Below are 27,202 nucleotides of genomic sequence, written 5' to 3'. Positions count from 1 at the left end.
ACCGGGCGATCTGTCTTGTGTCATGCTCTTCACTGCGAAACAGAGCCTGCTGCCGGCCGACCATGCTCTGCTCACTGCCCACCCGCCCCCCTACACTCCGGGGCCCTACGCCGCCGCCGCCGCCGCCGACACCGACGCCCCGACAAGCCAGACTCTGCCGACGCTCGTTGAGCTGTGTCTGCGCGCCCTTGTGCCGTACCCGGACGAGATCGCGCTCCCCGTGCGCCTGCCGCTGCGGCGCCCCCGCCTGCTGCACACGCTGATCGATGACCCCGCCGCGCTCGACCCGCGTCTCTGGGCCGTGCTAGTCCAGATATACGACGGCCTGCCGGGGTATCTGGCGCAATACAGGCTCCCGCTCGCGGACGTGCATCTGCCGCTCCTGCAGACGATCCCCAGCACGGCGCACTTCTCCCTCGTGACCGTGCTCAGTCTCCCCGCGTGTGCCCACCTTACAGACGACACCGTGCACAGACTCCGCTTTCTCCACACCCTCGCTGCCCTCGACGCATCCAGCACCGCCCTCACCGCCTACGCCCTCCACTCCCTCGCAGCCACCCTCCAGCCAGATCGCAGAGGGCCCTGGCAGCTCCGCATCCTCTCCCTCCGCAACTGCAAGTGCATCACCAACGACGCATTCCCCCACATCCTCAGGTTCCCCCTTCTCTCCGTGCTCGGCAAGTCTCCATTTATTCATTCATTGTCTACAGCTAGCTTACATTGCACAGATCTCCGGGGCACTCGTTGTCTCCCAGACAAGGCCTTTCCCTTCCACCCACCGTCTCACGAGTACGACGATCTATACCACCCCGCCCCACTTGTTTCCGCCCTAGAATCTCTCTACGACATACAGCCCAGGCTCTATTCGTCTGAGCACCCTTTCGTCCTAAATATAGACTCCCTATACCACCGTCCCACCGTCCCCGCCCCCAAAGTCAGTTCTGTTGCTCCTCAGGACGCTTTCGTCGTAGTGCCCCCCAACGCCGCCTCCATCCGAGTAGGCAATACCACTGTCCTCCAGAGGGATATTCAGGCCAGAGAGGACTCGGAGGCACACCAACGGAACAAAGAGGCTTGGTACGAACGTCAAGATTACGAAATCACTATAATGTCTGCAAAGCCGCGCCCCGGACGTGTTAGTATATTTCTGATTACACCTATCTGACATTCCTCTCATTACCTTTCCCTCCTCTGTCAGCGCAACTCGCCTCCATCAGGCCGTATCAACCAATCAGTCTGGATAGGCGGCATAACTCCAACACCACCATCAAGCAATCTACCACCCACAGCACAATCTTCTACCAACACTTCCAGAAACACGGCGTCGGGCACACCCACACCCAGACCGAGCACCTCCACCAACGCACGCAGAGTCCTACACCACCCACCGCGCTTCCCAAATTCGGAATTTACCTCCGATCAAACCAATTTCCAATCAGAAAGCGTGTCGGGCACTGCCAACGCACGCGGCGCGGAAGCATCGACCCATGGCGCGCGTGCGCGCGTGCTCAAGGTCCCGCGCCTGAACATGCATGCGCGTGCGATGTATGCTTCGAGCTCGAGCTCTTCTGGGTCACGCACAGCGAGTTCGCGCATCCCGCTCCCGATGGTGCCCGTTACCTCGCTGGAGCCTATCAAACCCAAACCCAAGCGCCCCACCGTCGTGTCCACCTCTACTATCAGCCCCTCCAACACCTTTGACGCAAAACTCAAGTTGTACCGCACGCCGCCCGCATGGGCGACCCTCGACGATGCGCTCCAGGAGCAAAAGGCGCAGGCAGAGAAGAGGAAACAGCAGATGCACGCAGCGGCAACGAGCAGCAGGCGCGAGGTGGCAATGGTGGATATGAGCAGCGCGCGTGCGGCCCGGGTGAAGCGAGAGCTAGACGAGGTCGTGCAAAAGGCGGCGAAGAGAAGGAAATTGGAGGATTTGGAGGTTGCGGAGCCTGCGCGTGAAAAGGGTACAAGGGCGTCCATTGGTAATGGAGCTGGAATTGTACCGCCGTTGGTCAATGAGTCGACGTCTCGCAATCCGTTTAGAAGGCGACCATGCACTTCAGCGCCTAGTCATGTGCCAACATCCTTACTCTCGTCAAAGTCCGCCTCGTCCATATCATCAAGCCACACACGCGTCGGAGATCGAGACGAAGATGCAGGGTATCTCGATGAGGATGAGGACGAGGAAACGGTCTACATTGGCGGTGGCGAGAAAGATGATGAAATAGATAACGACTTTAATGATGATACCGACCTCGGAACTACGCCCGGATCAAGCAAAACAAACTCTAGTACTAAACCTAGTGCAAGGAAGAGCATAGATGGCAAAGTACTGACGCCGATTATGGATATGAAAATTCCCGTGCTGCCTTCCGAGATGCGAAAAGAGGCGTTGGCGCGAGAGCGGAAGGAGAGTGGTAGGAGCGCGGGGATCGCTAAAAGCAAACCCCAGGGAAAGAACGCGAGCAAGACAGGACGCAAGTCTGAAGGAGGGTTTGACTGGAAAACATGGGGGGGTGCTGGCAAGTAAGCTGTATGTATTGTAGATTTATTGCTGTATTTCTATCGAGGCTATATAAATAAATCCCTTCCTCCCGTGGATGATCACGTGGTATGAGGTTAGTGATGAAATTTGGGTTGCTGCTGTGCTCCGAGTTGGCTGCATACCCTGGCTCAGTCAGCTACCACTACACTCCTCCCAATGTCGCTGTCCAGGCCCACCAGTTCGTCTATCTCTTCGCTGCTCAAGTGCTATACCCCCGCCCTCGCTCGCCACATCTCCCGCAAAGCACGTCCAACACCCGCCCTCCGGAACCGCTTCTTTGCCAGGCTCAACGCAGCGGTCAACACCAACTCTCCCTCTTCTTCCTCTTCATCTGCCTCCTCTTCGTCATCGGCGACCAGTACTGATGATTCAAACATCTTGTTTGCGCGCGGAAACGGCAGAGGTACCGTCCCAGTCCGCCCATATACATTCCATATCGGCGCCAGCTGGGCAGGCAAACCCGAGGACCCGCGCGGGATGAAGAAGGTCCCTTTTCCACCCGACACGCTCATTGGCGCGTGGCGAGACAATACCCTTATGCGCTCTAGGGGTGGGCAGACTCTAGATGCGGGAGAGGATTTCTTTTTCGTGCAGGAGGTGCGTTAGTCTTGTTATTGGTTCTGTAAATTGCTCGCCGTGGAAAACGATTCCTGGTTTCTTTGTTCGCGCGCTTCTTTGGGTGCAAAAACTTGATGCGCGCGCTTGTTTGTGGCTTTGTGGCTATTCATATCGTAGCTGTTGAGGCGGATCTTTATACTACACTTGCATTCAAGAATGAATTACCATAGTTGTACCAATCTACCCTGCGCTTCCCCTCCTATCACCTCTGAAAGCTCACGTACTAACGCGTATTTTCCTCATTTTGCAGATGCGGAACCGATCAGTAAGTATCTATCAATAACACTCCCCCTCCCCCTCCTTTCCTTCATTTCAATCGCAAAAATTTCAATCAATTAACGCGTCATTATGTTGGTTTTGGAGGGTGTATCATTCGGCGTGGCGGATGGCGTAGGCGGATGGATCGACAGCGGCGTCGACCCCGCGCTGTTCTCGCAGGCCCTCATGTACCACGCCCACAGGTATTCGCGGAATGCGTGGGCCGGCGAGCCTGAGATCGACCCGACGATGGACTATGAGGAGCGGGAGCAGGTTGAAGGCTGGGAGATGACACCGTACGAGTGTCTTGACTTGGCGTACGGCGGCGTGTTGAGGGAAAAGTTTGTTTTGGCTGGTGCGTAATTATGTTTTGGTTCATATGCTGTGGGGTGTCGATGTGTGTTTCTCGCTTTTTTGGATGTAGGTTCAAGTACGGCGTGTATTATCAGTCTAAACGCGTCTTCTGGTGTCCTGCGATCAGCAAAGTACGTTGTTTTTTCTTCATCTTTTTCCGCAATTCAACGATTAAATTGATGAAAATTACAGTCTTGGTGACAGTGGATACTCAATACTTCGTAACACACAGATAGTGTATCGACAACGCTCCCAGACGCATTTCTTCAACTGTCCAAAGTCAGTAAACTTGTGCTGCAAGTGCTCGAAAATAAATTGACAACGCTAACTCGCGACAATGCTTTGTTTTGACAGGCAACTGACCAAGCTACCCACAAATAACGGACGCAAATTCTCGCGGGCATGTGTGGACTCACCCAACGAGGCAGATACATACGAAACCAAGCTAAGGGATGGGGACATTGTCGTGGCCTATGTGCGTTCTCCGATATTACTATCCAACATTTTGGGTTCCTGTTCTTACTGACTGGCATCTCCAACCCAATCTTCTTAATCTCCCCACTGTTATCCTACGAAATCGGATCCATCATGTGGCGACCGCAACAGACGGATGGCTTCTCAGATAACGTGTTTCCGTCCGAGATGGTCACTATCTGTTCCCTGGTGGCTCGTGCAGGTGGCACTGAGGAAGAGCAAGTGCAAGCGATGGCGGATCGTTTGGTTGAGTACTCGCGGCAGTGTATGAAGAGCAAGCTGAGGGTCAGCCCCTTTGAAAGTACGTTGGTGCCTTGTCTTTCCCCCCACTTTCTTTTCTCCATTGCTCTCAGAAGTTGCTTCTCTTTTCTTTTCCTCCCGGTGCAATTGACTCCGCCTCCTCTATTGCTATCACTGGCGATTTAAATCTGTTCCACTTTCCCTTCATTGTGACCATTTACATATCGTATGATATGATAATTGGTCATGCTGCTGGTTCAATGTGAACGGGCATGGCAGGGGTGGGACAGGGTCCAGCTATTTATTTTCTTTTAATTTTGTGTCCACGCTATCTTCACAAGAACAATTCTTCTGACTGATGTATTTTTCTCCCAAACTGTTCAGGGGAAGCCTCAAGAGTGGGGCAGTATTTCCGTGGAGGGGTAAGTGCCCCTCTCCCTTAATTCCTTTTTTTCCACAGTCCGTCATTTGTGAAGAGCTATTTATTGACTATAACACGTTTCCTTTCCTTCTCATCATGTCCCGCCATGTCTTGCTCTGTCCCATCTTTTCCTGCCGTGGATTTGTCAATTGTATCCTGTTTATATCAACTTCGACATCGACTAGAAACCTGATGAGTGCGTACCGTGTCTCCCTACTCTATTTTTGATTGAATTCAATTGACTTGATGATGTCCTTTTTTTTTCTCTAATTATAGTGTTACGGTCATCGTTGCGCTCATCCGCGAGACATCATGATATGATATGATTCCTCCTTCGCCATTGCGCTCTTTTGCGCGAGATCGATTGCTTTAAAAGTATTTATGAACCTTACTAAATATTCCACAACCGCTCCGCCCTACCCACCCCACCGTCTTCGAAGTTTGATTCTTTGGACTATTTTACAGTCTAATAACCCCCGTGATACACACTTGCATTCAGGAGGTTCCTCGCATCTCATCACATCAAGATTCGATATTCAGCACCGACAGAAGATGATGCTCCTTACATTTTTTTCCCTTTCGTTGGTTCTTCCTCCTCAATAACCTAATGGCTACTCGGACCCATAATCTACATCTGTTTATGTTTCATCATATCAATGCTTCGCGTTCATCGTTCATTCGTCTTGCTTTTTATCACCACCACCCATAGAACACTTCAATTTGTATTGTGCATTGCATATTTTGGCTTATAGACAGACCCGTGCAATTCCAATTCTCGGCTTTTACAAGCAACCAAAAAAATCCTCCATGGTGCCGTCATTCTCTGTTTGATTGTTTAGTTGAAATTCTTGAAATGTGGTACCAAAAAAGTGCGATCGTTTATAATTTCCTTTCAATGAAGCTCTGGATAACTCCGACCGGGGTGCTGGGGTATTCTTTCAGCACGACAGCGTCGTTCTCGATGAAAGTATTCGGCTGGACAAATATTTTGCGGGGCTAAAAAAAGCAAATCAAACGTACAACACATGTCATCGGATGGCAGTGGGGGAGAGTTAAGCAGAAAGAGTGGATTTAAATTAGCAAAAAAAATAAAAAAGCTCGCAAATGAAAAGAGAGAAATTCCGCACCAGTTTCTTGCGAAGCACCATATCTCTGATCTCGCCATCCCAGCCCGGCAGCGGCTTGGTGAGGTTCGTGTAGAACTCGCGCGCCCCAGCAGCATCTGCCGTGCTCTTGCGCACCTGGAGTTCAACAAGAAGCTTGCCAGCCGCTTCTCTACCCTTTGACAGCACAAGCCCGCGGTCGACCTGGACAAGCGAGGACGGAAATTGTGTCATAACGTCTCAAACTCCGCTTATAATCTTTGAGAGATAACAGGCTTACCCTGACGTAAAGGTTCTGTAAGGTGCCATCTGCGTCCCTGACTTCCTCCAATCGAGCAATCCCTGAGTGGATGAGGTGTTGAGTGATTCCGAGCCTAGAGCCATGTTTTAGTAAATCATATCAACGAGACAATACGGCACCGACGAACGGCGTACGTACCGGGCTTGCATGTGCGCCTGTCCATGTTTCTGAGTTGCAGGGTCGTAAAACTCCAGGGCCCTTAAACCGGCTCGTGCCATAAGCAAGAAGGTAATGTACTGGATCTCTTCTATCTCCTTTTCGTCGACATACTATTAAATATGAGTAAGAATGAAAAGGTTCAGCTCTTTTTTGCTCGTGACATATTTGGGAGCCAAAAGCAGCAGTGAGGATAATTGTAACTGACGTTAAAGATCCTTAGGATATCAGGGTTGCTGACGACTGGAAAGCAAAACGCCGGTTCAAGCGCACGACATGAGGCATTATATGAACTGCGACTTACGATACAGCGCAACAGTCTCTGCACGGCACTCCTCCATTGACGACGAAACCTCGCCTAGCACCGAACCTGGGGTTTGGCCTGGTTTGTACCACGAAGTACTGCAAACAAATTGGTTCGGTAAGATATTGTTAGAAGAACATTGCTTACATCTTTCCTCCGGTGAGTGGGTTAATGACCTAGACACACAACGACAAAAGAAGGCATCAATATACATAGTATCAATTGCGCGTTGATGTTTGGCAATTCGCCCACAACTCACCTTGTCTACATCGAAATTCTTCTTCCCGTTAGCATCTTCTTCAAACAGTTTGCCTGAACCATGGCCAAGCAACTCATGGTTAGCGACCTGGAGCTCAAAAGCCCTGTTATCCCATGCATTGTAAAGTGCGACGTCGTCGGGATGGATAAAAGTCAGTTCTTCATCTATACAAGTATTATTAACGCCATCGTTTATACGTGTAATGAAAAGCGCGACATACTTGGTGCTTTGGCAGCTAAGATGTTCTGATATCCATATCATGATATTGTTATTCCACCGTTCCACGGGCATCAAAGTTAGGAAACTTACCGCCAAGGAAACGTTCTTGAACCCAGTCGATTCCCTAATATCGTAATAATTCTAAAAGCAGCATGAGCCCTGAATACAAGGCTACGCAAATAACTATCTCACAGGAATCTAAGGTTGGCATTGTATGTCAACGAGCTTTATCGGATGGTTACTCTGAAAAATACTTACGTTAATTCCAGCCGGAATTCCTAATGACGTCGAAGTAAACATCACCTTCTACCCAATAAACAGCATAAATATTGCACACACCTCCGGTCGCGAACGAAACAACTTCCAATGCAGTGAAGTCAGGCTTCCGGAAAACATCCACCTCGAAATCTTTTCCCCATGGAAGTACTTTAATGAGATTGGGCGCATCATTGACCAAAGTCTCATATTTCGCGCTCAACTGCTTATTTACGATCGCGGTGAACCCTGACAATAGGTTAAGTAAATTTCCATAGAATAAAAGATTCCAAAGTCACCTTCCCATTCTGCACGTCCGCCATATGGATCAACATAGGTCTCGATAAACTGGAAACTGCTTCAGCCTCCCTGAGATGTCATGGAATGAGTGCACTTACACCGATATAAGACTCAACCACTGGTCCGACATCTTTAACCCACCATTTAGACCCGTCCTTGTGGTCTTGAATAGAACCGGTTTCGAAACTTGAGAAAGAAGGTTGAGTTGGGTTTGCCTTGATGCAATTAGTGACCTAACTGCTTACGATTTGATATACGCTTCAATCATGTTGGTTTGGTTCTCGTTCGCAGTATATTTTTTAGCCTGTAAATCAGTCAGACTCTATGTTGTTTCAACTTGAAAAGAAGCAATGAACCTCCTTCAAGGCGTCCACGACTTTAGAAAGGTCGGCAGCGAAGTCGCCATATTCAACTTTGAGCGAAGCTTTACCGTTGTTAGACTCGATGTCATGAAGAGAGGGTGGTTGAGTCTGAGCCGAAGCAACTAGAAGAGTGAAGTCGTTGGGGGCATTCTTTACAACTCTTCACAGATGTTGTCAGATTATACCCTTCAGCTATAACTTAAAATGGGACAACTACCTGGTGTTTAAGACATCCACCCCAATTTTTTCTGCTGCAGCCTGTACGGCAGCCACTTCCTCGTCATTGATAACTTCACCGAGGTAGTAATTTGAGATGTGACCGAGCTGACGTTTGCCAATGAACAGAGTTGATTCAGGGCTAGTAGCGTAGATGTGATCCTTTAGCTAAAGGCAGAGGCCAAACTAATCAATAGGCTGTAAATGCAAGATGAAAGAATGGTTTTAGATACATTTTTCCATAGAGGCAAAGCCCTATCGACGTTAAAAGAGTTGACCACCACAGCTTCAAATTTATCCGAAGGAAGACGAGGTACAATTTTGGTGAAGCCAAAGGTCTTAAAATTCACTAAGTTGCTCAAAACCTGTGGTACGTCTGTTAATATATGAGATGCATTGTTGTGCAGACCATAGAGGCCCACCTGTGACGTATATTGAAGTAAATCCTCCCACTCGGTTGTAGATAAGCCTGACTTCTTCTGCAACGCATCCACATTTGCTAAAGATCCATTTTCTCCACTAAAGATGGTGATCAACAGATCGTAGAGGTCTTGTGCCTGAGGTGTCCATTGGCCTGTCCTCGCATTAGAAACTTTTGTGGTGTAGAAGTGTAAGCTAGTAGATTTACCTTGGATAATGCGGGCCCCCGCCCAAGATGCCAATCCAATGAAGTGAGCATATTTCTTTTCTCTTTCACTGTTGTGGTTGTGTCATGGTTGACGACAATGTCTGCAAATGATAGTCAATGAAGACGAACCTTAGTTGCGAGAAAGACTTGCCAATCTCAAGGCTACAAACAGGAGCTGTCCGATCTGCGAGAAATCGCTCGGCACTTATTGCAGCGGCACTGGCCATAGTTCTAATAGTGTTGTTGGTTTGCGTGGACTTTGTGATATCACTGATATGTTGCTTAAGATTAAGTGGATGGGGCTGATCACGTCGGAAGATAGCTGCTCTGCACTTGGGATATTGCCAGATTCGAACGGTCAAGCCGGCTCGAAGCATCCGAGCTACACTAAACAAGTCAGAGGAAACGATTTCCAAAAGCAGCTCAGTCGCGAAATCATGTGTTGCGCGTTCTATGTTCTGTTAACCGCATGGAAAGTTCTCTCGACATTAATTATTGTCGACAAATTCTAACCATTTCAGGTCATATATAGAAAAAATGAAACAATGTTCCATCAGTACTGTACATGCACCTACTCCTAAGTATACACTATGTACATATAGAAAAAAATATATATCCTTAACCATTCAACTTCCCTCCTAAAAAGACATACTCCTATTTGCCTCCAACATCCTAATGAGCTCGGTAGGTTTCCTAAATTCTGGAGCGGAGATGTTGCGCAAGTTTTTACATGCAATTGAAGGTCACCGCTAGGGCATCTTTTGGTATCCAAGTGCTTTGAAACCAGGTGTCGCAAAATAATAGTGCCATGGGCGCTTCGGTGGCTTTGTAAAAACTGGCAAGAGAGTCTAACCGCATCGGATAGTGATTTGAAAAGAATGCTGCGCAGTTCATTTTCAATTAGAACTTGCCTGAATGTTCTTAGCGCGTTGATAGTTAGACCAATAAATATGCCAATCTGAATGCAAAGTATCCTTAGCTGGCCCTAAGCTCTTGTTATCATCTTCAACAGTCCCTGCCCAGGATAACGCACGCTCGAAGCATTCGAGGGCCGAACGAGATCCTCTACCATCTCGCTGTTCGTGTAGTATACCCATCATATTCCACGCTTCGGCAGCAGTGCGACGCGCATCTCGCAGCAATGCTTTAGCTGGGCCATTCATGGAAGGCGAGCTTGCATATACGGAAAGAAGTTCTACTGAAGTTTTGGGACGAGTTAAAGGGCTGGATCTGTCAGATTTTGATTTAGGTTCAAATTTAGCACCCGTGAGGATATCTGCGACGCGTTCCGACGATTCGGCGGCGGACGCGAGCCATTGGATAGAGACATTCACAGGTTGACGTTGGGCATGAAAAACTTCTGCTTGGTGAACGAACAGGAGAGAGGAGCGCTGGAGCAGATACGCTGCATGGAGAGCTTGAGGAGGGGAAGTGGTAGCTATTGAATCAGGATGGCGGATGGAGCGGAGGAAATTGAGGGCAGACTCTTCTATGGTCTGTGCCTCAACGATATTCCCAGACGCAGCTAAATATGCAGATTTTGACACAAGGATAGAAGCCAGGATACGCTGAGCCAATGGCGAATGTGGAATCGATTGATAGCCAGTGGATACACCCACGGATTCGTGATTCCTTTCTTGAATAAGCTGAGTGGAGATGTTCCACCATTTCATTGCTTCGGTCGACCTTCCAAGTCGGCTGTTCAGATCGCCAAGTTTGTATGCTATAAACTCTCGATATTGTGGAGTTTTGCAATGCTGCCAGGCGCGCTGGTAGTCATCCTTCGCTAGCATGAGGTGCATGCGATGTCCCAGTTGCTCCAACACGTCAGCATGGCGGATAAGAAGCATACAAAATGCATGGGAGGAGTGATCATCATTGGCCAGGTTTCCCTCAATCAGGGAAATGGCATTATTGAGATGCCTTTCTGTCTCGTATAGCCGAGCATCGACAACATGAGTAAGTCCTGGCGATTGATCATGTTCCTCAGAGTTTTCTTCTTCCACCACTACCGTGGAATCCTGTACATCATTGTGGTATGTTGAAAAGGCGGCACGAATGATATGACGCGCTTTGAAACCTAGCGTTGGGCATGTACCTCCTTTGATAAGGTCGCCTGTCCAATCGCTGTTGATGAGATCCCATTCCCATTTCTTAACCTCAGGATCAGTTTCTGGTGCCATTTGTACACGCTCCACGTAGAGATGTGCGCCTTCATATACAATGACAATGGAGGCAAATGCAAAGAGTGTGAATCGGAGAACATGTCTACCAATGCGTTGAACTGTGTTTTTTGTGGAGGTCTCTAGCAGGGATTTCGTCGTAGTCTGACTGAGATTCGCGACACCAAGAAGAGTGGGAGAGAATCTTCTAGCATAAGGATGGCGAGTAAATATGACTCGGGATGCAGTTCTGAACATGAAGGGTGTCAGGCACTGGGGTGGGACGCAGATTGGTCACAGCGTCACTGAAGTCATAGCACGCTGCATCACGAGCGTCAATATGCCAAAATTAGAAATTCGTGTTCAGATGTGAGTCTGGACGCGATGATCAATTGTCATTTTCCCTCGCTATTTTGAATTCGGCGAGAAAGTTGCTCCTCCCATCAACATTTCTTGTGCTATTTCATTATAGCATGGGATATTCAGGATATCTAGAGATGTATTTTCAGCTTCTCCGCGTCCGGCGGTGTGCACTCCTGAATGTGGATTGATTCAAAGATGTGATCTTTATCGGAAGAGCGGTTTGTGTGTCAGGTCCACATGCCGTCGCCGTCTTCACTGCTTGTTTTGATGGTCATTTTCGGCTCTATTGCCCCTACGATTATGTAGAGCAGGTATCGCCAAGCCCTGAGAACAAATATGGCGAAATGGCCGGCCTCTTATAATACGACGCCCGTCCTGATACCTTCCGACTCGCGCTTTGTCCCCGCACTTGACCCTAGTCAACATGTACCTCCCTTTGCTGTGGAAGGTCACCCTAAGTGCCCTACTCGTGTCCGCCCAAGCCCCTACGCGCACTCTGAGTAAAAGACAAGACAGCGACCTCCCCCAGTTTGTAACGACGCAAAATGGCAATTTCATGTTCAAGGGAAAGTAAGTACCGGGCGCTTTTTCAAACTCGGTAAAAGTTTAAAATTTTCATGAATAAGGAAACTCGATTTTGTTGGAACGAATGCTTACTGGCTCGCGGCTCTCAATTCGGATGATGACATTGATTTTACGCTAGGAAACATGTCAGCAGCGGGTGTTAAGATTGTCAGGACCTGGGCTTTCAATGGTGAGATTTCATGCAATCCTTTCTAATAACTTCTTTGATACTATGACCGATCATTATCAGATGTCGAGACTATACCCGTTAACGGAACATGGTTTCAGTTAATCTCTAACGGTACTACGACTATTAACAACGGAACCAATGGTTTGCAAAAACTGGACACCGTTGTTCGACTTGCTGAGAAGCATGGCTTATTTTTGCACCTCTCACTGACGAATAATTGGAACCCTCGACCTCTATTGGATAACCCCACTGCCGGACTTTCCATTAGCGCTCGAGATGTGACCAATGGGACGAATAACACTCTACCACGCAATACGCTCAGTAATGACTACGGTACACGCAGCATTATAATTCATCATACTGGGAACTTCTCTTTACTAAATTTAAAATAGGTGGTATGGACGTTTATGTTCGGCAATTCGGTAATGGAACGAATCACGACGAATTCTACCTCAATCCCGCAATTGTCGCCGCTTTCAAGAATTATACGACCCAAATTGTTTCCCGATATGTCAATAGCCCTGCGATATTTGGATGGTAAGTTCGATACAGTATCCCTAAATATCACCACACTAATAACTTGTTAGGGAAATCGCGAATGATCCAAGGTCAACCATCTTTCTTCGTTGGATCGAACAAGAGTAGACTTACCTCTCGCTATAGATGCAATTCTTCTCTACCAGCCACAAAAATTTGCAATACTACAACAGTTACCACCTTCCATGCTGACGTTGCTGCACACATTTCCAGTGTCGACCCCAATCACTTGGTCGCCTCCGGGTGTGCACTTTCCTGGCTTCGTTTGTAAACATGTATCTAATATATTTGCAGAAACCAAGGGTTTTTCTGCGCCGATTGCCCCAAGCTCTTCCCTCGCAAGCCTGTGGTGGTACCTCCTCCGCCTCAGGTTTCGTCTACTCCTAACAGCAAACGTCGTCGCGGTGTTCCTCAACCCTTGACGAAGAAAAAGATTCTACAAGACCGAAAGGCGGCTTTCAAGAAGTCGAGAAAGATGGCATTGCAGAAGCGAACTGAACCAAATGCTGGCGGTATTCGTATTAGGGGGCGATGGGTGTCTACCGGTATTTCGATTTCCATGGGTTGTTGGACATGTTCTATATTGAACTTGAACTTAATTTAGAAACTAAGCGACAATCTACGGATGACCAAGGCGTGGGACCTGCCTTCGACGGTTCACAAGGAGTAGACAGCGAGGACATCCTGGGTATTTCTAACATTGCTTTCTCGACTTTCCAATTGTTCCCAGACCAGAACACGTATGGCGTGGATGATCCCAGTCTCCCCAAGTTCAACAACACTGTGAACCAGGGCCTTGCTTGGATTCGCGCTCACGCTGATATAGGGAGACTGTGAGTTTATAACATACCTATGCTCATTTCTGAACTCATTCGACGCTTTTAGTTTTAACAAACCTGTGATTTTGAACGGATTTGGTCTTGTAACACAATCAAATGCTCCCTTTTTCGTGCCTTTCAATTCAACACAAGCACCATTTGGACCAGATTCAGGTTATTGACTCCTTTCGCTTGCATAGAGTCTGTGGCTAACACATCATGTTTAGTCAACAACCAAACCCAAGCTCCGTTTGGAGTAACAGATCAGCAACGAGATGATGCTTATACTCAGTGGCTACAAGGTACAACCTATTCATATTCTCATTGAAAAGGGCTTACACATTTCTATCTAGCTGGATTGGCAGCAGGTCTTCAAGGCATGCTTCAGTATCAGGTCAGCGCCGTTCTCACTTGATTTTGTCTTTCTTGTTGATGGCAACGTGATCAGTGGTCGCAAGGTAATCTTACAACTGCAGTGGGCACTGTTATTAGCCCCACTGTCGATGGAACATCGGTCAGCCCAGACGTAACTGGTACAGGTGTTTCGCCAGATGACGGTTATTCAATTCAAGGACAAGGGTATGTCTGGATGAGAATCAATTACATTCATATATCTCAGTCCTAATATTTTACTTTAGATTCGACCAAGCAGTAAACATCATCCAACAGGCTTCACAGCAGTTTGCAGCTGATGTTTCCTCTTAAATTACAAATTTCACTCACAACCCACTAACGCGGAACATGATCCTCTTTGATTCATACGACATTTGCTTCCACTGCTGCTCTTTTTGACTTTGCTTGCTTTGACACAACGAACAATTCACGGAAATTTTGATTTTGGTTTAAATTAAATTTAGCTTCTCAGCCACGACCGAACGTACTACAAGCCCCTCACAACCTTGCTGTATAATCAGATGCCGATTTCTATATGAATACTTACCTCAGACCTGCCTGCGTGGATGAACATTTTTGCTAAACTTTACATTGTGTTAGTTTGTATAAATCTGTAATACACTGTTTTCTACCATTTATTTAACTGTATTAGTAGTGACGGTATCACTGGCATATGGACGAAATCTTGCTGATGCCAAAGAAAACATGAATGGCCTCGAAGATCGCTAATTTTCGAATTGGTTAATCGTCAGAAGATGATTATTTGTATTTTACGTCTGAGAATATCAACATACTAATACTAGTAATAGTGCTAAGTATATGGATAATTTGTACCATCTGGTCAGTTCAATCTCCTATTTTGAATAGTAACTACTACGGGGTGTTTTATATCGCAAGAAGTATTCCTGTCAGCAAAACATAATTATGTCGGTAATAACTGATATACCATGATTTAAACTTCGCAATGTATTTGGTATCTGGTGGGTAGAAGTCCGGTTGGAGACAATTGATAGCTAGCCTCTCCTAGACAAACCACGATATGTCCTGATTGATAGCGCTTCATTCGTTGTATATTGAATGAGCATCAGCTTTTCCGTACACACCGGCGGACAATTGGTGCCCGCTAAATTTACAGATATTTTCAGGTGCAAGAAGCAATCCCAACCAGTGTCGAATCGACTGCGATATAGTACTTCTTGCAAACCGAGGCGAGGCGAGGCTTTGGCAAGAGTCCAACTGGCTTTAAGTTCAAAGTTTAAGCGCGTAGGGTCACACGCTCACGAGCCTAAATCACACGGCTGAAATACAGAAATAGATCTAGACTATGTACATCATCACGTGCTCTGGGAGGTCAGTTTCAGCCCATTACTCCAGCTTGGACCAAGCTTGAACACTCCAACTTCAAGTCGACTCTAAACAGAACGCACCAAGTAAACCTCAGCTTAAAAGACAATTAGGCGCATTCACCAATATAATTTCTTATCCCTTGATATCATGTCCAGCTGAAATTTCTAGTTCTGCACGATTCGATCTAGTTGCTTCATAATTGAAAAGTACTACGCCTTTGCTACATTCTGGGACGGACCCGGAGCATCTGTACACGACATAACCTTAATCTCTTTCGCAACACGCCAAACTTTTTCTATTTCATTGATAAAATCTCGTTCCAAGCCTCACGAAACACGCAGGAATGAAGTTCTTCATTGATAACCTACCGGTTAGTATTCTTGCAAGCTTTACCCAGCTGTGCTTTGTATACCAACAACTGACCCTAGATAATCTTCCCATACGACCGAATCTATCCTGGTATGCCCAAGGCACATGAACTCGTCTATGGATCTGAAGGCCTCTTCTAGAACAATATGCGTACATGTGCGATCTCAAAAGAACCCTTGACGCCACTGTGAGTCTCTACGTCTGTATTCCTATTGTATCTTGTCACGAATCATTGTTGTAGGGGCATTGTGTACTCGAAATGCCTTCTGGAACAGGGAAAACTGTTTCTTTACTTTCCTTAATTGTATCCTATCAACAGGTAGTGTTCTCTATATCAACGTCCATGACAAGAGTAACATATCTGTTTTTTTTAGTTTTTTCCAACCAAACGAAAGCTTATTTACTGCTCTCGTACCGTTCCAGAAATCGAGAAAGCTCTTGCGGAGCTGAAAAGGCTAATGGAGTACAGAACCAAATCTGCAGAGACAGAGGAGCAGAAAACCAAAGAGACGAATTTCATGGGGCTTGGTCTTACTAGCCGAAAGAATTTATGTATCAATCCTCAGGTATGTAAAATCGCTGTTACTGCGCTAAAGCAAACTTTATCATTTGCTTGTACTCAAAGGTAGCGAAAGAGAAGAAAGGGAAAGTGGTCGATGCACGCTGTCGGGACTTGACAAATTCCTCTGTTTGCCAAAAAGGAAGGGAAAATCCTGGATCTGTAGAGCTTTGTGATTGGCACGAGGTAGTTTAAAAACACAAATTCCGATACTTTTTGCTTACATATCACAGAATCTAGGGAAACTGGAACCTGGGCACCTTATACCTGGTGGTATCTGGACCCTAGCTGATGTCCTGCAATACGGTCGTGACAAAGGCATTTGTCCATACTTCGCTGTTCGACGGATGGTACATGACAACTTTTTAAGTTTGTTTAGCGGGTTGATTTTAATTTTTATGTCAGATGCCTTTTATCGATGTCATCATATATTCGTTTCATTATCTTCTGGATCCCAAGGTTGCTGAACAAGTTTCTAAAGAAATGTCCAAGGATGCTATCGTGGTGTTCGATGAAGCCCATAACATTGGTGTGTATCATGTCTTTTCTACTGACGCAAGTTTTAAGGAAGTTTGCTCCCAGACAATGTTTGTATCGAATCTCTCAGCATCGACCTCACAAGACCTATGCTGGAAGCTGCTGGTAGAAGTGTCACCAAACTGTCTGACAAAATTGAGGAGTAAGATGTGGTTTATATTCATCCGCGTCATTTTGAGATTATAATTCTTCCTTCGATTAGGGTTAAGACAACTGACGTTGCCAAACTGCAAGATGAGTATGCGAGGCTGGTCGAAGGATTGCAGGAGTCTATCTCTGATGAAAACGACACCGACGCCGTCATGGGCAACCCAGGCATGAACATTGACTCTTCAACCATGTGATCTCTAATTTACAACATGATTAGTACTGCCGGACGACCTGTTGCATGAAGCAATTCCCGGAAACATAAGGAAGGCCGAACATTTTGTCGCCTTCTTGAAGAGATTTGTGGAGTATATTAAGGTCGGTACACAATTTTTTGTGCAATATTTTCTATTCTCAATACCAATATCAGACTCGCATGAGGGTCCTTCACGTTGTGGCGGAAACGCCGCTGTCTTTCTTGCAACATCTTAAGGATATAACTTACATAGAACGGCGGCCGCTACGGTATGTTTTTTATTTCAATATTACGTTCATTATTACATATTTGGTCAATAGGTTTTGTGCTGAACGGCTCCAATCTCTAATACGGACACTGGAATTAAACCGGCTTGATGAATTTGCCAGCTTACAGAAGGTCGCCAGTTTCGCAACTTTGGTTGCTACTTATGAAAAAGGTTTGAATTTATGTTGAATATAGACTATCTGGGGTCTGAAGTTATCGAACTAGGGTTTCTTCTGATACTGGAACCCTTCGAGACGGATAATGCTACCGTCCCGAATCCCGTGTTTCATTTCACGTAAGATACCGTTATCCTTACAGGGACATCATACCTGAATGATTATGTAGCTGTCTTGATCCGTCACTTGCCATAAAACCTGTTTTTGAGCGCTTCAGTAGTGTGGTCATTACTTCGGGGACTATATCACCGCTGGATATGTACCCCAAGATGCTGCAGTTTACGCCTGTTGTTCAAGAGACATACCCCATGACGTTGACGAGGAATGCGTTTTTGCCCTTGGTGAATTTGTTTTTTTTTTGTTTTGTTTTCGCTCTTACTATAACGAAATGCATGTAACAGGTCATCACGAGGGGTAGTGACCAAGTTGCTATCAGCTCCAGATTTGAAGTCAGAAATGACCCTGCTGTCGTTCGCAACTTCGGAAGCATTTTGATTGAGTATAGCAAGATAGTGCCAGACGGAATCGTAGCCTTCTTCCCTAGCTATTTGTACATGGAGTCCATAGTTGCAGCATGGAACGATATGGTATGTAATTCGATACTTCTCAGGGATCATCAGTGTTTATCTTAACTAATATTGTTTATCCTTCATAGGGCATACTGAATGAAGTTTGGAAGCACAAATTAATTTTTGTGGAGACACCTGACGCAAATGAAACAAGTATCGCATTAGAGAATTACCGGAGGGTGAGAACAATATATTATTCGTAATCCTGGCTCCTGAAGTACTTTGAAAGGCCTGTGATAATGGCCGTGGTGCAGTTTTGCTTTCTGTCGCTCGAGGAAAGGTCTCTGAAGGCATTGATTTTGATCATAACTACGGCCGAGCGGTCATCATGTTTGGGTAATTATCCGCTCCTAATTTCTCAATAAATTACTCATGTTTTTCAGAGTTCCTTATCAGTACACTGAAAGTCGCATCCTGAAGGCCCGTCTGGAATATCTTCGCGACGCATACCGCATTCGTGAATCCGAGTTTTTGGGCTTCGATGCCATGCGAAATGCTGCACAATGCGTCGGTCGGGTATTGAGAGGAAAAACGGACTGGGGATTAATGATTTTCGCGGACAAGGTATGCTTTCTTGCCTTTTTTAAATAGGCACGGTTGCCTCAACTTTACCAAGCGCTTCGCAAGAGCAGATAAGAGAGCCAAGCTTCCTCGGTGGATCAACCAATATATTACGGAGACGGCCTCTAACTTGTCGACGGACATGGCCATTACACTATCAAAATTGTTCATGCGCACCATTTCTCAGAATCCAAACGAAAATCAAACTGGTGTATCATTGTGGACGTTGGAAGATATTGAGAAAGCACAAGCAAAACAAAAGGAACTCGCGTTAGATGCTGAGAAGGATCACGATGACGATTACGGAGATGGGGGACTCAGCGACGCGGCACTTATGGACTTCGATCTTGATGTCTGAAAGCAGTCAATTATAAAGCCATTCATGATAATTTAACTCCAATCATCTGCATTGAGGGCACTTCCCAGTAACCTAAGAATTATTGATATCAGATAAAGATGAATATCATGGTACTCGAAAATTCTTACACTATGTGTTGTTGTTCTTTCAGGTTTTTCGTAATACCGCCGGCATTGAGTACTAGTGCACGAGCTAGGATTGCCAGGGTGTGCGCTACTCAAATGGCACGTTGTTGAACGACAGTCAATGATACTCTCCCCATGGAGTGTTAGATGTCCACAACCAGTGGATTTCAGGAATCGGAGCTGTCGATGGCACATGTTCTACATAATGAGGTTATTTCCGTGTTGTTGATCGCTGGGGGCGCCTGTTGAGCCTCACCTGCTCTCGTCGGCGGAGGTAGGAGGAGGTTGTAGTTGATCGTAAATCGTACTTATTTTGAGTTCGATCTGGGGGCGCAGCGAAGCATATTTTAGAGATCGTCATAGTTGACAGTGTAATTTGCCGATGAACTTACCTCGACCTTGGACAGCAGAACTCACAAAGAGGATTGAGTTGTTGAACCTTTTGCGCGCTTTTTAATCCAAACTGGACATCCTTATAAAGCCTACCACTTCATCCCAAGCACGAATTATTCGAGCCAGGTCGGACTGGTTTGCCTTCCATACAGAAGTCTCCGAAATGTGCTTTAGGATCTTGACAGTTCAGGATAAGTACATGTACTTATGACAGACAGTGTCATGATGGAACAAATAAAGGAAGGCATTCAATAAAGATAAAGTGTATGGATTTGGTATGGACCCAAAGGGCAGATTCACCAGATTCAGAAAACCCAACGGGAAACCATTGATTGACGAACTCTAATTGTACGTTAACCAAATGAATTCCCATCGAGATGCACCTCCTGCCAAATGAAAGGCATGATCCAAGGCTACGGCGGCGTCATCGGGTTCGCTTATCAGCATGTTGCCCTCTAGCTCAATGAAGTCAAATTTGGCCGACAGCTTGGCTGCAAAGCTCTGAATCAGTCGCAATTCAATGTGGAGGTGATGCGCATTTCGAGGATTAACGTCCGTCGACTATGGAAGCGAACCGCTCGACGACTTTCGAAGTTTCGATCGATGAATCAAGTTAAAGAATTTATATTTGAATGTTTTGGGAACAAATCCTCTATTTTCTGTTCATTGCATGATGCTAGATATTGGTAAACACGAAGAAGCATTAAACTCATGACTCAGTCCAGTTGCTTTGCATTGTTTCTCTAGGCACCTAGTCTTTTTTATAACACACATCATGAACAGAATCTGCTAGAAGACATATAACACCATGTCCAGGCAAACCATTGTGAGAGACACTGTGAATTCATCTCTGGAGACTGAGTCTATTCACTATTCACGGGGCCGCCGGGTTCTGTGACTGCGAATCATGTCTATCAACGAGTTATTAGTAGGCCAATAGTGATCAGGAACACTACAAAGCTTCGAATTAGCGTGTATGATTCACCCGCGAAAGGACACCCTGGCAACATACAGAACAGCAAATGAACGAAGCAGTTGAAATTGGTCGTTATTTTCACAGCTATAAATTGCAAAGATTTCCAGGCTTCAGCATTGCAAAGTAAATCATGACATCCAGTCGACGGCCTTCGCATCTGTTCAAAGTAATGGAAACGTTTGATAAAATCATGCCACAAAAAAAGGAAAGATTCCCATTAATTATTTGACCCTGCCTCTAGATTAGAAATATCCTCATCCAATACTTCGGTTATAGTCCGAATAGGTTCGCCTTTGACGACTTTCTTCACCTCTTCTAAGTCTAACGTTTCGTGATCAACAAGAGCTCGAGCAAGCTATATTCAAATAATAATAAACTTGAGAAAGAGATGTGACATACGAGATTCTCACCTTGTGCAATTCAGATATTTTCGCGGTAAGAAGGGCCGTTGCCCGAGCCTCGCCTCCTCTAACAAGCCTACAGTGGTGCAGATCAATGTCAGTCATAGGTTCCGACATGATATATGAAGTAAAGATGCAAATAAAAAAGGTAATGCGAGTGACGCAACTCTTTTTGTTGTTTTAATTCGGGAAAGAACTCACTTGGAAACTTCTTCTTCGATTTCTTCCTTTCTCTTGGGACTTATCGATTCGTCTCTATCGTCGAATAATATAGGCCCTAGGTTGGAGAATCCCCAGTACTGTAGTACCGTAGTTTTAGAATCACAAAAGGCTTGGCTAAGGAACAACTGACCTTAACCATTCTTTGTGCAGTCCTAGTTGCAGCGCGAATATCTGAGCTAGCACCACTTGTCACATTCTCAGCTCCATAAACTGACATTGAAAAAGAATTAAGTCGGCAATGTCCATGGAAAAAGGCGGCCTCTTACTCAATTCCTCGGCTACACGGCCACCCATCGCCACATCGATCTCTGCCAGATACTCTTTCAGGGTAACAGATGTACGGTCGTTTTCCGGAAGTTGGGAGGTCTTGAGAATTCATGTCGTGAATATCAATGTACCGAGAGCAACAAAGAGATCACTCACGTAGCCTAAGGCGTGTCCACGGGGTACACATGTCACTTTGTGTAGGGGCATTGCTCCATCAGTATAGAGGGCAACAAGAGCATGTCCGCCCTAAACACATAAAATAAGATGAGTAAAAAATGATTAGAACGACCTTCGAACCTCATGGTATGCGGTTGCGAGCTTCTCTTTCTCCCTTATGTACGAGCTCTTTCGTTCGGCTCCCATGACGATACGGTCCTAATCGAACATATTGTTTATGCCTGAATAATTGTGCAACATATGCAACTCACCAGTGCCCATTCGAAATGCTTAAGATTAACTTCCTTAGCCCCAAGCTTGGAAGCTTGGATTGCCGCTTGACTGTGGAATAAACACCTTTAAATAGCTGTGACTATGGTGGAGAGATAAGAGACTAACTTCACCATGTTTTGTAGATCAGCACCCGAGAATCCAGGCGTACCGCGTGCTAAAATCTTTGGATCAACATCTGTGAATAGACGTCATGTTAGAATTGTCCCAAAACAGAAATAAGATTGCTAGTACCTGGGCTAACGGTGACACCTTTCAGGTGATGTTGCAAAATTTGCACACGTCCGCGCACATCAGGTAAAGGAACGGCTATGACCCTATCAAACCGTCCAGGACGAACTAGTGCCCTTAGAAAATCATGAGATAGCATTGAGGAAGCAATCGAGACACGACATACTGGTCCAAACTCTCCGGAAAATTTGTGGCTGCGATAACAATGACCCCTTCTGATTGCTGGAACCCATCCATCTCAACCAACAGTTGGTTCAATGTCTGTTTCATGTATTGTTGATCCCTACTGCTACGCTTGCCACCGACTGCATCGAGTTCATCAATGAATATGATTGCAGGCTCTTTCTTTCTTGCAGCAGCAAACAATTCGCGCACACGCTTAGCACCGACCCCAACAAACATTTCTTCGAAATCGGAACTAAACATACATTAGCGTGATATATTGTTGATTATCACAAATCTCACCCTGAAGCGAAAAAGAACGGGACGCCTGCTTCTCCAGCAACCGCGCGTGCCAGCAACGTTTTTCCAGTGCCAGGAGGCCTGTGTATACTTTTCAGCATCAAAAAGTCAAAGAGCCAGGATTTTGCTAACCCCGTGAGTAGAACACCTTTCGCCAGCTTTCCCCCAAGTGTCGAGAACGCAGATGGATCCTTCAAGAAAGCAACGACATCTTGTAATTCCTGTTGTGAACATGTCAATTGGTATGTCGGATACAGATTGAACATGAATACCTCTTTGGCCTCATCGACCCCATGTACATCACTGAATTTTACCGTCTTTCCTTCGGAAGGTTCAAATTGAGATTGACGGGGACCAGCCTTCATAAAGCCAGAGTTTTCAAAGAATACCGAGAGAATGACGAGAAAAACTATTCAAAAAATCAGTTTCTAATCTTATATACCCACTTGAAGACATACAGAAGGAAGCGACAATTGTCAGTAATACAAATCGGAGAAGACGGGGGACCCAAGCGCCCTTGCCTAGAAGAGAGATTCAGCGTGAAGTCTCAACATGACAGTTAAGCAATTTACGTTCAACAATTGACACTTGGATAGGATGAGCTTGTGAATTCTCGGAGGCTAATGGAAGCTTGAACGGATTTGTGCTCGACGTAGACTGTGACGCCGGAGATGCATGGTTAGATGTTTCCGGTCTCGATAGAACTTGCTGGGCGATGATTTCACTTGAAGTAGGGGTTTGAACTGGTGAGCTCGTACCGTTTGACTGTGTTGACATTTGCCCATTTGTGGCGTCCGAGGGTACCGACATATTCACAGTAGCAGTTGCTCCGGTCTGGGCAGCTAATAGTCCGTCTCGTTTTGTGACAGCGTCGCTGATAGCGGAGGCTTGGTCGAGATTTTGGAGAGAAGTAACATAGATCCTAAACGCTTCATCTGATTTAAGCAAGGGAGAAGATGCGTCCTGCAGACTCAATAAGGATGGGCGAAACAGCGCATACGGGCGTGGCACTCACAAACTCGCACATCCGTTCCCAACGGTTCACGATTAATTCATAAGAAGACTTCAATTTAGTTTCAAGAAGTGCTTGAAGTAACGCTAGTTGCTTTCCGGTATCGTGTGGATGGACGTTGGCTTCCGCTTCAAGTCGCGTAATAAGTGCAACGGTGTGAGGAGTTGGTGTCGCTTCCGCTTTGGAACGCGAGAATATGGAACCCAAAGAAAGTGATCGCCGACCGCATGGTATTGAAGCTGGTAAATATTGTTGGCTGAAAGTGCCAAAAGCAAAGGGATTTTTGCGAGCTTGTGAGCTCGCTACTGAAAATAGGCGAGTGTATGATGGTAGGGGAGTTGGTGGTAATACCTGACGCCTAACTGAGACGCGCAATATCCCCTGTAACTAGATATTAGATTGAGTATATGACACCGTATAAAATACAATGAACTTACAAGGGAATGACTGAACATCCCTGAGCACAATCAGAGAAACCAGAGAGAATGGAAACGGTAGAGTACGCAAGAGAAAAAGTCGGCCGGCGTACCACTTGCTAGTGCGTCAGTGATTCACGTGCTCTCTCCTTTTGGACGGCACCAATTTGTGATCTGCCATATTTACGGTGCAGCACTCACCATGTCTTCGAACTATTTCTCAACGCCATGTCCGATAAAGAGAAAGGTCTGTGACTCTTTTAAATTTTAGAACAGCCGCTAACGCGTATTCTACAGCCATCTCATCTCTTCATCTCGTTGTGCAGAGCTGCGACGCAGCTTTATCCGGCCTCGTAGAGAGCGTGAACGTTGAAGATTATCCTACATCAGATTTCTCAATCCTTCGTACAGATTTTCTGTCTCTCCTCTCCATTATATATGCCGCTACAACCAAGGTCGCTCTGTCGCTGAAGCCATCGGAACCACACCATAAGGCATCCCTAGTGCCGCTTAGGGACCTCGCAAACAATGTCGCCGCCCTTGTGCACTCAATCCGCCTTATGCGTCTTCAGGAAGGCTCTACGATTATGGCAGAGTACGAAAAGGTTGCTAAAAGTGTTATCATCTCTGTAAAAGGTCTGGCAGAAGCACTGCTTCAAGCCGATCCCAAAGCCTACCTCGTCAGGACTGGAGAAATCCATGAACTGATTGACTTCGCTCGAAAGGCCGGAGGTCTATCACAAAATAACTTTGAAGCCGTAAGGCGATTGTGGCTTCAAGAACATGATTCTCTTGTGGACGGATACGAGGAAATACAAGAAATCTGCAAAAAAGATAGTGAAGATGGCAATGAAGACGGTGAAGATGCGCTCGAAGACGGATGGGAAGAATTCGGGATTAGCTCTGACAAAAAGCTATCTCCAGTAGAGTTTGAAAGAGCTGAAAAGGTTTCATTAATTTCACAATTTCGGTTTTTCGTCTGATTTTCTCCTTTGTAGGTTCAAGCGATCGTTAAACTTGTGATCCTTCTTCACAAACGTATCAGCCGAGATACCCTCTCAGCCGATGGTGTCAAAAACGACAATTCTACTCTGGACAAACTTTCGTCGTTATCTAATCGTCTTCTTACAGCTTCAGACGACTTAATTTCGTCAATGTACCCTTACCACGATCTCGCCAACATCAAGACATGCTTGATTTCATTCTGGGACATCATTAAGAAACTTCGGGTCACTATATTGACTTCCCATGATGAAACTTTGGAAGGACAATTAAAGGATATGTCATTATCTTCTGGGGACAAGTCTAAAAAGTGGTTTAGCACATGCTTTGATCAAATCGACATTACCGCCGCCAAAATTATGGATAGTCTCCAACAAAAAACGAGGACAGATTCATGACTGTGATGACGTTTGCACAAATACATACAAAATACGATATAGCATACATACAATTATACACTCTTCTCCGCATAGATGTCTAGGGCTGCCTAAGAAAAACGTGAAGTGACCAAACAAGTAACTGAAGAGAGGGCCAATGATGAAGCCATCAAGACACCTCACCCTCCTCCTTCAGACCATTCGTAGAAATTGCATATGCCCAGTCCCTCTGCCTCTTCCTTTCTTTCTCAAACTTTTCCCTCCACTTGGCGGCAAGGAAATTAGGGTATAAAGCCGAGCTGCGTTCAGCTCTTAGTTTCTCCTCGAATTGGGATATCTTATCGAATTGTGCTTGCAGGTCGAAAGAGTGTGTCTACGGAGGAATATAAGCTGTCAGAATCAAAATGATGAATACAACCAATTCACCGATTCAATGGCTCGCTTTGCTTTAAATTCATCTCTCATTTTATTCAATTCCTTTCGTCGTTCTTCTTCCTTTGCACGTCTCGGAGTTCCGTCCACAGAGCCCTAAAGTAACGCGAAATTAAAAAATCGGATGACCGAAGGATTAAAGATGGACACTACGCACCGGTTTCAAGAACAATTCTTTGTAGACAGCACTGTTGGACAGATCAATATCAGTTTGCCTCAAACTCAGTTTCTTTCGTTCTTCAATTGTGGGCCCTTTGGCGCCGGTGTGATCCAATGAGAAGTTTTTGGCAGGTGCGCTCGTAGAAGCAGGAGTATTAGGGCCAGGAGGGTTAAGTTTAGTTTTCTTTATGGTAGGCAATTTGGGTTTCTTGGGGGGTACAGTGGGGAGAGGAGAGTCATGTTTGGTAGTGGAGGGGCTAGCGTGATCTACGGCGGCAGATGCTTCTGGACTAACGACTCCTCCGACAACATCAACGTCGATGTCATCAAACTTCTGGGACGTTCTGAGCCTCTTCTTGCTTGTCGAAGCCGGTATTGAAGACCCTTTGCTTTCAACCGCGATGTCGTCAGGGTGCGGTTTAGCCTTCCTCTTTATCCCCTTATTGGAATTGGCCGCTTTTCCCTGGTTCCCCTTCGCTTTGCCCTTTGTTGTTTTTGAAGGCTTGTCATCGAATGAGAGGTAGTCATCATCATCATCTTCCGCATCTGGTTCAACGGGTACTTCCTCCTCTTCCTCCTCCACCGCAGCTTTGAAGTCTTCGTCTTCTGATTCTGAAACAACCATTCTCCTAGCTTTCTTACGCCGAGGTTGTTTGTCCACCGCATTCTTTGACTTGGATTTCTGGCTTGTGCTGGCTGGCGTGGTGCGGTACGCAGAATGGTCAGAGCGATAGTCGGCTACCTCATCCTCGCCTTCCTCGTTTGCATCAGCTAGCACATCGACGTCCGCTTCTTCGTCCTTAACACCAGGTGAAGGAGCACGTCCCGCATTACTCGGTCGGCGTGACTTCTCATCTCCTGCGGTTCGTCCGGGTTTAACCCTCGTCTCTTCGGCGTCCTGGTATTTCTTGGAAGGTCTACGCTTGCGTTTAGCCTGTTCGGAAACCTACAACAAGGTGTTCAATAACCGAACCACTATGGCTTTGAATTACTGTACCTCCATGTCGTCCGCAACAGTGGATGTTGATGGTTTCTGTGGAGGAATCCTAATTCGCAGGGACGCTGACATCTGACCGTTCGCTTGGGCCAATCAAAGTATCAAGTCAGGTTTGGAAAGAAGCCCGAGAAGTTACGTAATTATCACTGCACTGTGCTTT

At 46.1% G+C, this 27,202-nt stretch overlaps 9 protein-coding genes across 9 annotated transcripts; 5 read left to right on the top strand and 4 right to left on the bottom strand.

Moving 5' to 3' along the window:
- Positions 1 to 22: 22 nt before the first annotated feature.
- JR316_0003768 (uncharacterized protein) lies at positions 23 to 2,527 on the top strand (the record flags this gene model as incomplete). The annotated part of the gene is made up of 2 exons (XM_047889538.1): positions 23 to 1,135; positions 1,199 to 2,527. 2 exons carry the CDS (start codon positions 23 to 25, stop codon positions 2,525 to 2,527), a joined length of 2,442 nt encoding a protein of 813 aa, XP_047751912.1.
- A 171-nt stretch (positions 2,528 to 2,698) lies between these two features.
- JR316_0003767 (Protein phosphatase PTC7-like protein fig) lies at positions 2,699 to 5,223 on the top strand (the record flags this gene model as incomplete). Its single annotated transcript, XM_047889537.1, has 10 exons — positions 2,699 to 3,143; positions 3,331 to 3,425; positions 3,524 to 3,773; positions 3,843 to 3,903; positions 3,965 to 4,051; positions 4,127 to 4,247; positions 4,379 to 4,547; positions 4,871 to 4,908; positions 5,093 to 5,103; positions 5,184 to 5,223. The coding sequence occupies 10 exons, from the start codon at positions 2,699 to 2,701 to the stop codon at positions 5,221 to 5,223; spliced, it is 1,317 nt and encodes a 438-aa protein (XP_047751911.1).
- A 563-nt stretch (positions 5,224 to 5,786) lies between these two features.
- On the bottom strand, positions 5,787 to 9,237 carry JR316_0003766 (Dipeptidyl peptidase 3; the record flags this gene model as incomplete). The annotated part of the gene is made up of 21 exons (XM_047889536.1): positions 5,787 to 5,903; positions 6,035 to 6,214; positions 6,291 to 6,384; positions 6,450 to 6,580; positions 6,676 to 6,710; positions 6,772 to 6,869; positions 6,919 to 6,947; positions 7,031 to 7,194; positions 7,251 to 7,275; positions 7,340 to 7,390; positions 7,508 to 7,527; positions 7,589 to 7,753; positions 7,804 to 7,852; positions 7,903 to 7,990; positions 8,050 to 8,108; positions 8,161 to 8,326; positions 8,384 to 8,550; positions 8,616 to 8,747; positions 8,805 to 8,956; positions 9,011 to 9,078; positions 9,140 to 9,237. 21 exons carry the CDS (start codon positions 9,235 to 9,237, stop codon positions 5,787 to 5,789), a joined length of 2,088 nt encoding a protein of 695 aa, XP_047751910.1.
- A 669-nt stretch (positions 9,238 to 9,906) lies between these two features.
- JR316_0003765 (uncharacterized protein) lies at positions 9,907 to 11,430 on the bottom strand (the record flags this gene model as incomplete). The annotated part of the gene is given in 2 exon segments (XM_047889535.1): positions 9,907 to 11,090; positions 11,109 to 11,430. 2 exon segments carry the CDS (start codon positions 11,428 to 11,430, stop codon positions 9,907 to 9,909), a joined length of 1,506 nt encoding a protein of 501 aa, XP_047751909.1.
- A 529-nt stretch (positions 11,431 to 11,959) lies between these two features.
- On the top strand, positions 11,960 to 14,349 carry JR316_0003764 (Mannan endo-1,4-beta-mannosidase A; the record flags this gene model as incomplete). The annotated part of the gene is made up of 12 exons (XM_047889534.1): positions 11,960 to 12,105; positions 12,162 to 12,289; positions 12,350 to 12,622; positions 12,682 to 12,826; positions 13,040 to 13,069; positions 13,121 to 13,371; positions 13,431 to 13,659; positions 13,712 to 13,818; positions 13,872 to 13,946; positions 13,998 to 14,038; positions 14,093 to 14,223; positions 14,283 to 14,349. 12 exons carry the CDS (start codon positions 11,960 to 11,962, stop codon positions 14,347 to 14,349), a joined length of 1,623 nt encoding a protein of 540 aa, XP_047751908.1.
- A 1,378-nt stretch (positions 14,350 to 15,727) lies between these two features.
- On the top strand, positions 15,728 to 19,123 carry JR316_0003763 (DNA-dependent ATPase of the nucleotide excision repair factor 4 complex; the record flags this gene model as incomplete). Its single annotated transcript, XM_047889533.1, has 20 exons — positions 15,728 to 15,754; positions 15,813 to 15,843; positions 15,894 to 15,940; positions 15,995 to 16,072; positions 16,128 to 16,319; positions 16,379 to 16,498; positions 16,546 to 16,662; positions 16,718 to 16,841; positions 16,880 to 16,991; positions 17,052 to 17,189; positions 17,263 to 17,314; positions 17,367 to 17,461; positions 17,513 to 17,631; positions 17,685 to 17,754; positions 17,805 to 17,976; positions 18,037 to 18,222; positions 18,291 to 18,383; positions 18,434 to 18,540; positions 18,588 to 18,768; positions 18,821 to 19,123. 20 exons carry the CDS (start codon positions 15,728 to 15,730, stop codon positions 19,121 to 19,123), a joined length of 2,364 nt encoding a protein of 787 aa, XP_047751907.1.
- Positions 19,124 to 20,834: 1,711 nt separating this feature from the next.
- Positions 20,835 to 24,256, bottom strand: JR316_0003762 (Mitochondrial inner membrane i-AAA protease supercomplex subunit YME1; the record flags this gene model as incomplete). The annotated part of the gene is made up of 18 exons (XM_047889532.1): positions 20,835 to 20,972; positions 21,028 to 21,094; positions 21,220 to 21,317; positions 21,371 to 21,450; positions 21,507 to 21,606; positions 21,664 to 21,753; positions 21,805 to 21,882; positions 21,936 to 22,005; positions 22,063 to 22,132; positions 22,189 to 22,301; positions 22,352 to 22,603; positions 22,651 to 22,728; positions 22,780 to 22,868; positions 22,920 to 23,056; positions 23,106 to 23,168; positions 23,220 to 23,610; positions 23,663 to 24,040; positions 24,215 to 24,256. The coding sequence occupies 18 exons, from the start codon at positions 24,254 to 24,256 to the stop codon at positions 20,835 to 20,837; spliced, it is 2,334 nt and encodes a 777-aa protein (XP_047751906.1).
- A 21-nt stretch (positions 24,257 to 24,277) lies between these two features.
- Positions 24,278 to 25,475, top strand: JR316_0003761 (uncharacterized protein; the record flags this gene model as incomplete). The annotated part of the gene is made up of 3 exons (XM_047889531.1): positions 24,278 to 24,326; positions 24,373 to 25,022; positions 25,074 to 25,475. The coding sequence occupies 3 exons, from the start codon at positions 24,278 to 24,280 to the stop codon at positions 25,473 to 25,475; spliced, it is 1,101 nt and encodes a 366-aa protein (XP_047751905.1).
- A 148-nt stretch (positions 25,476 to 25,623) lies between these two features.
- On the bottom strand, positions 25,624 to 27,114 carry JR316_0003760 (uncharacterized protein; the record flags this gene model as incomplete). The annotated part of the gene is made up of 4 exons (XM_047889530.1): positions 25,624 to 25,827; positions 25,881 to 25,982; positions 26,044 to 26,991; positions 27,043 to 27,114. 4 exons carry the CDS (start codon positions 27,112 to 27,114, stop codon positions 25,624 to 25,626), a joined length of 1,326 nt encoding a protein of 441 aa, XP_047751904.1.
- Between the last annotated feature and the right edge of the window lie 88 nt (positions 27,115 to 27,202).

This window comes from Psilocybe cubensis, chromosome 3 (assembly GCF_017499595.1).
Source record: "Psilocybe cubensis strain MGC-MH-2018 chromosome 3, whole genome shotgun sequence".
Lineage (NCBI taxonomy): Eukaryota > Fungi > Basidiomycota > Agaricomycetes > Agaricales > Agrocybaceae > Psilocybe > Psilocybe cubensis.
The sequence above is the reverse complement of the archived record's forward strand: the minus strand, read 5'-3'. Positions and strand labels throughout refer to the sequence as shown.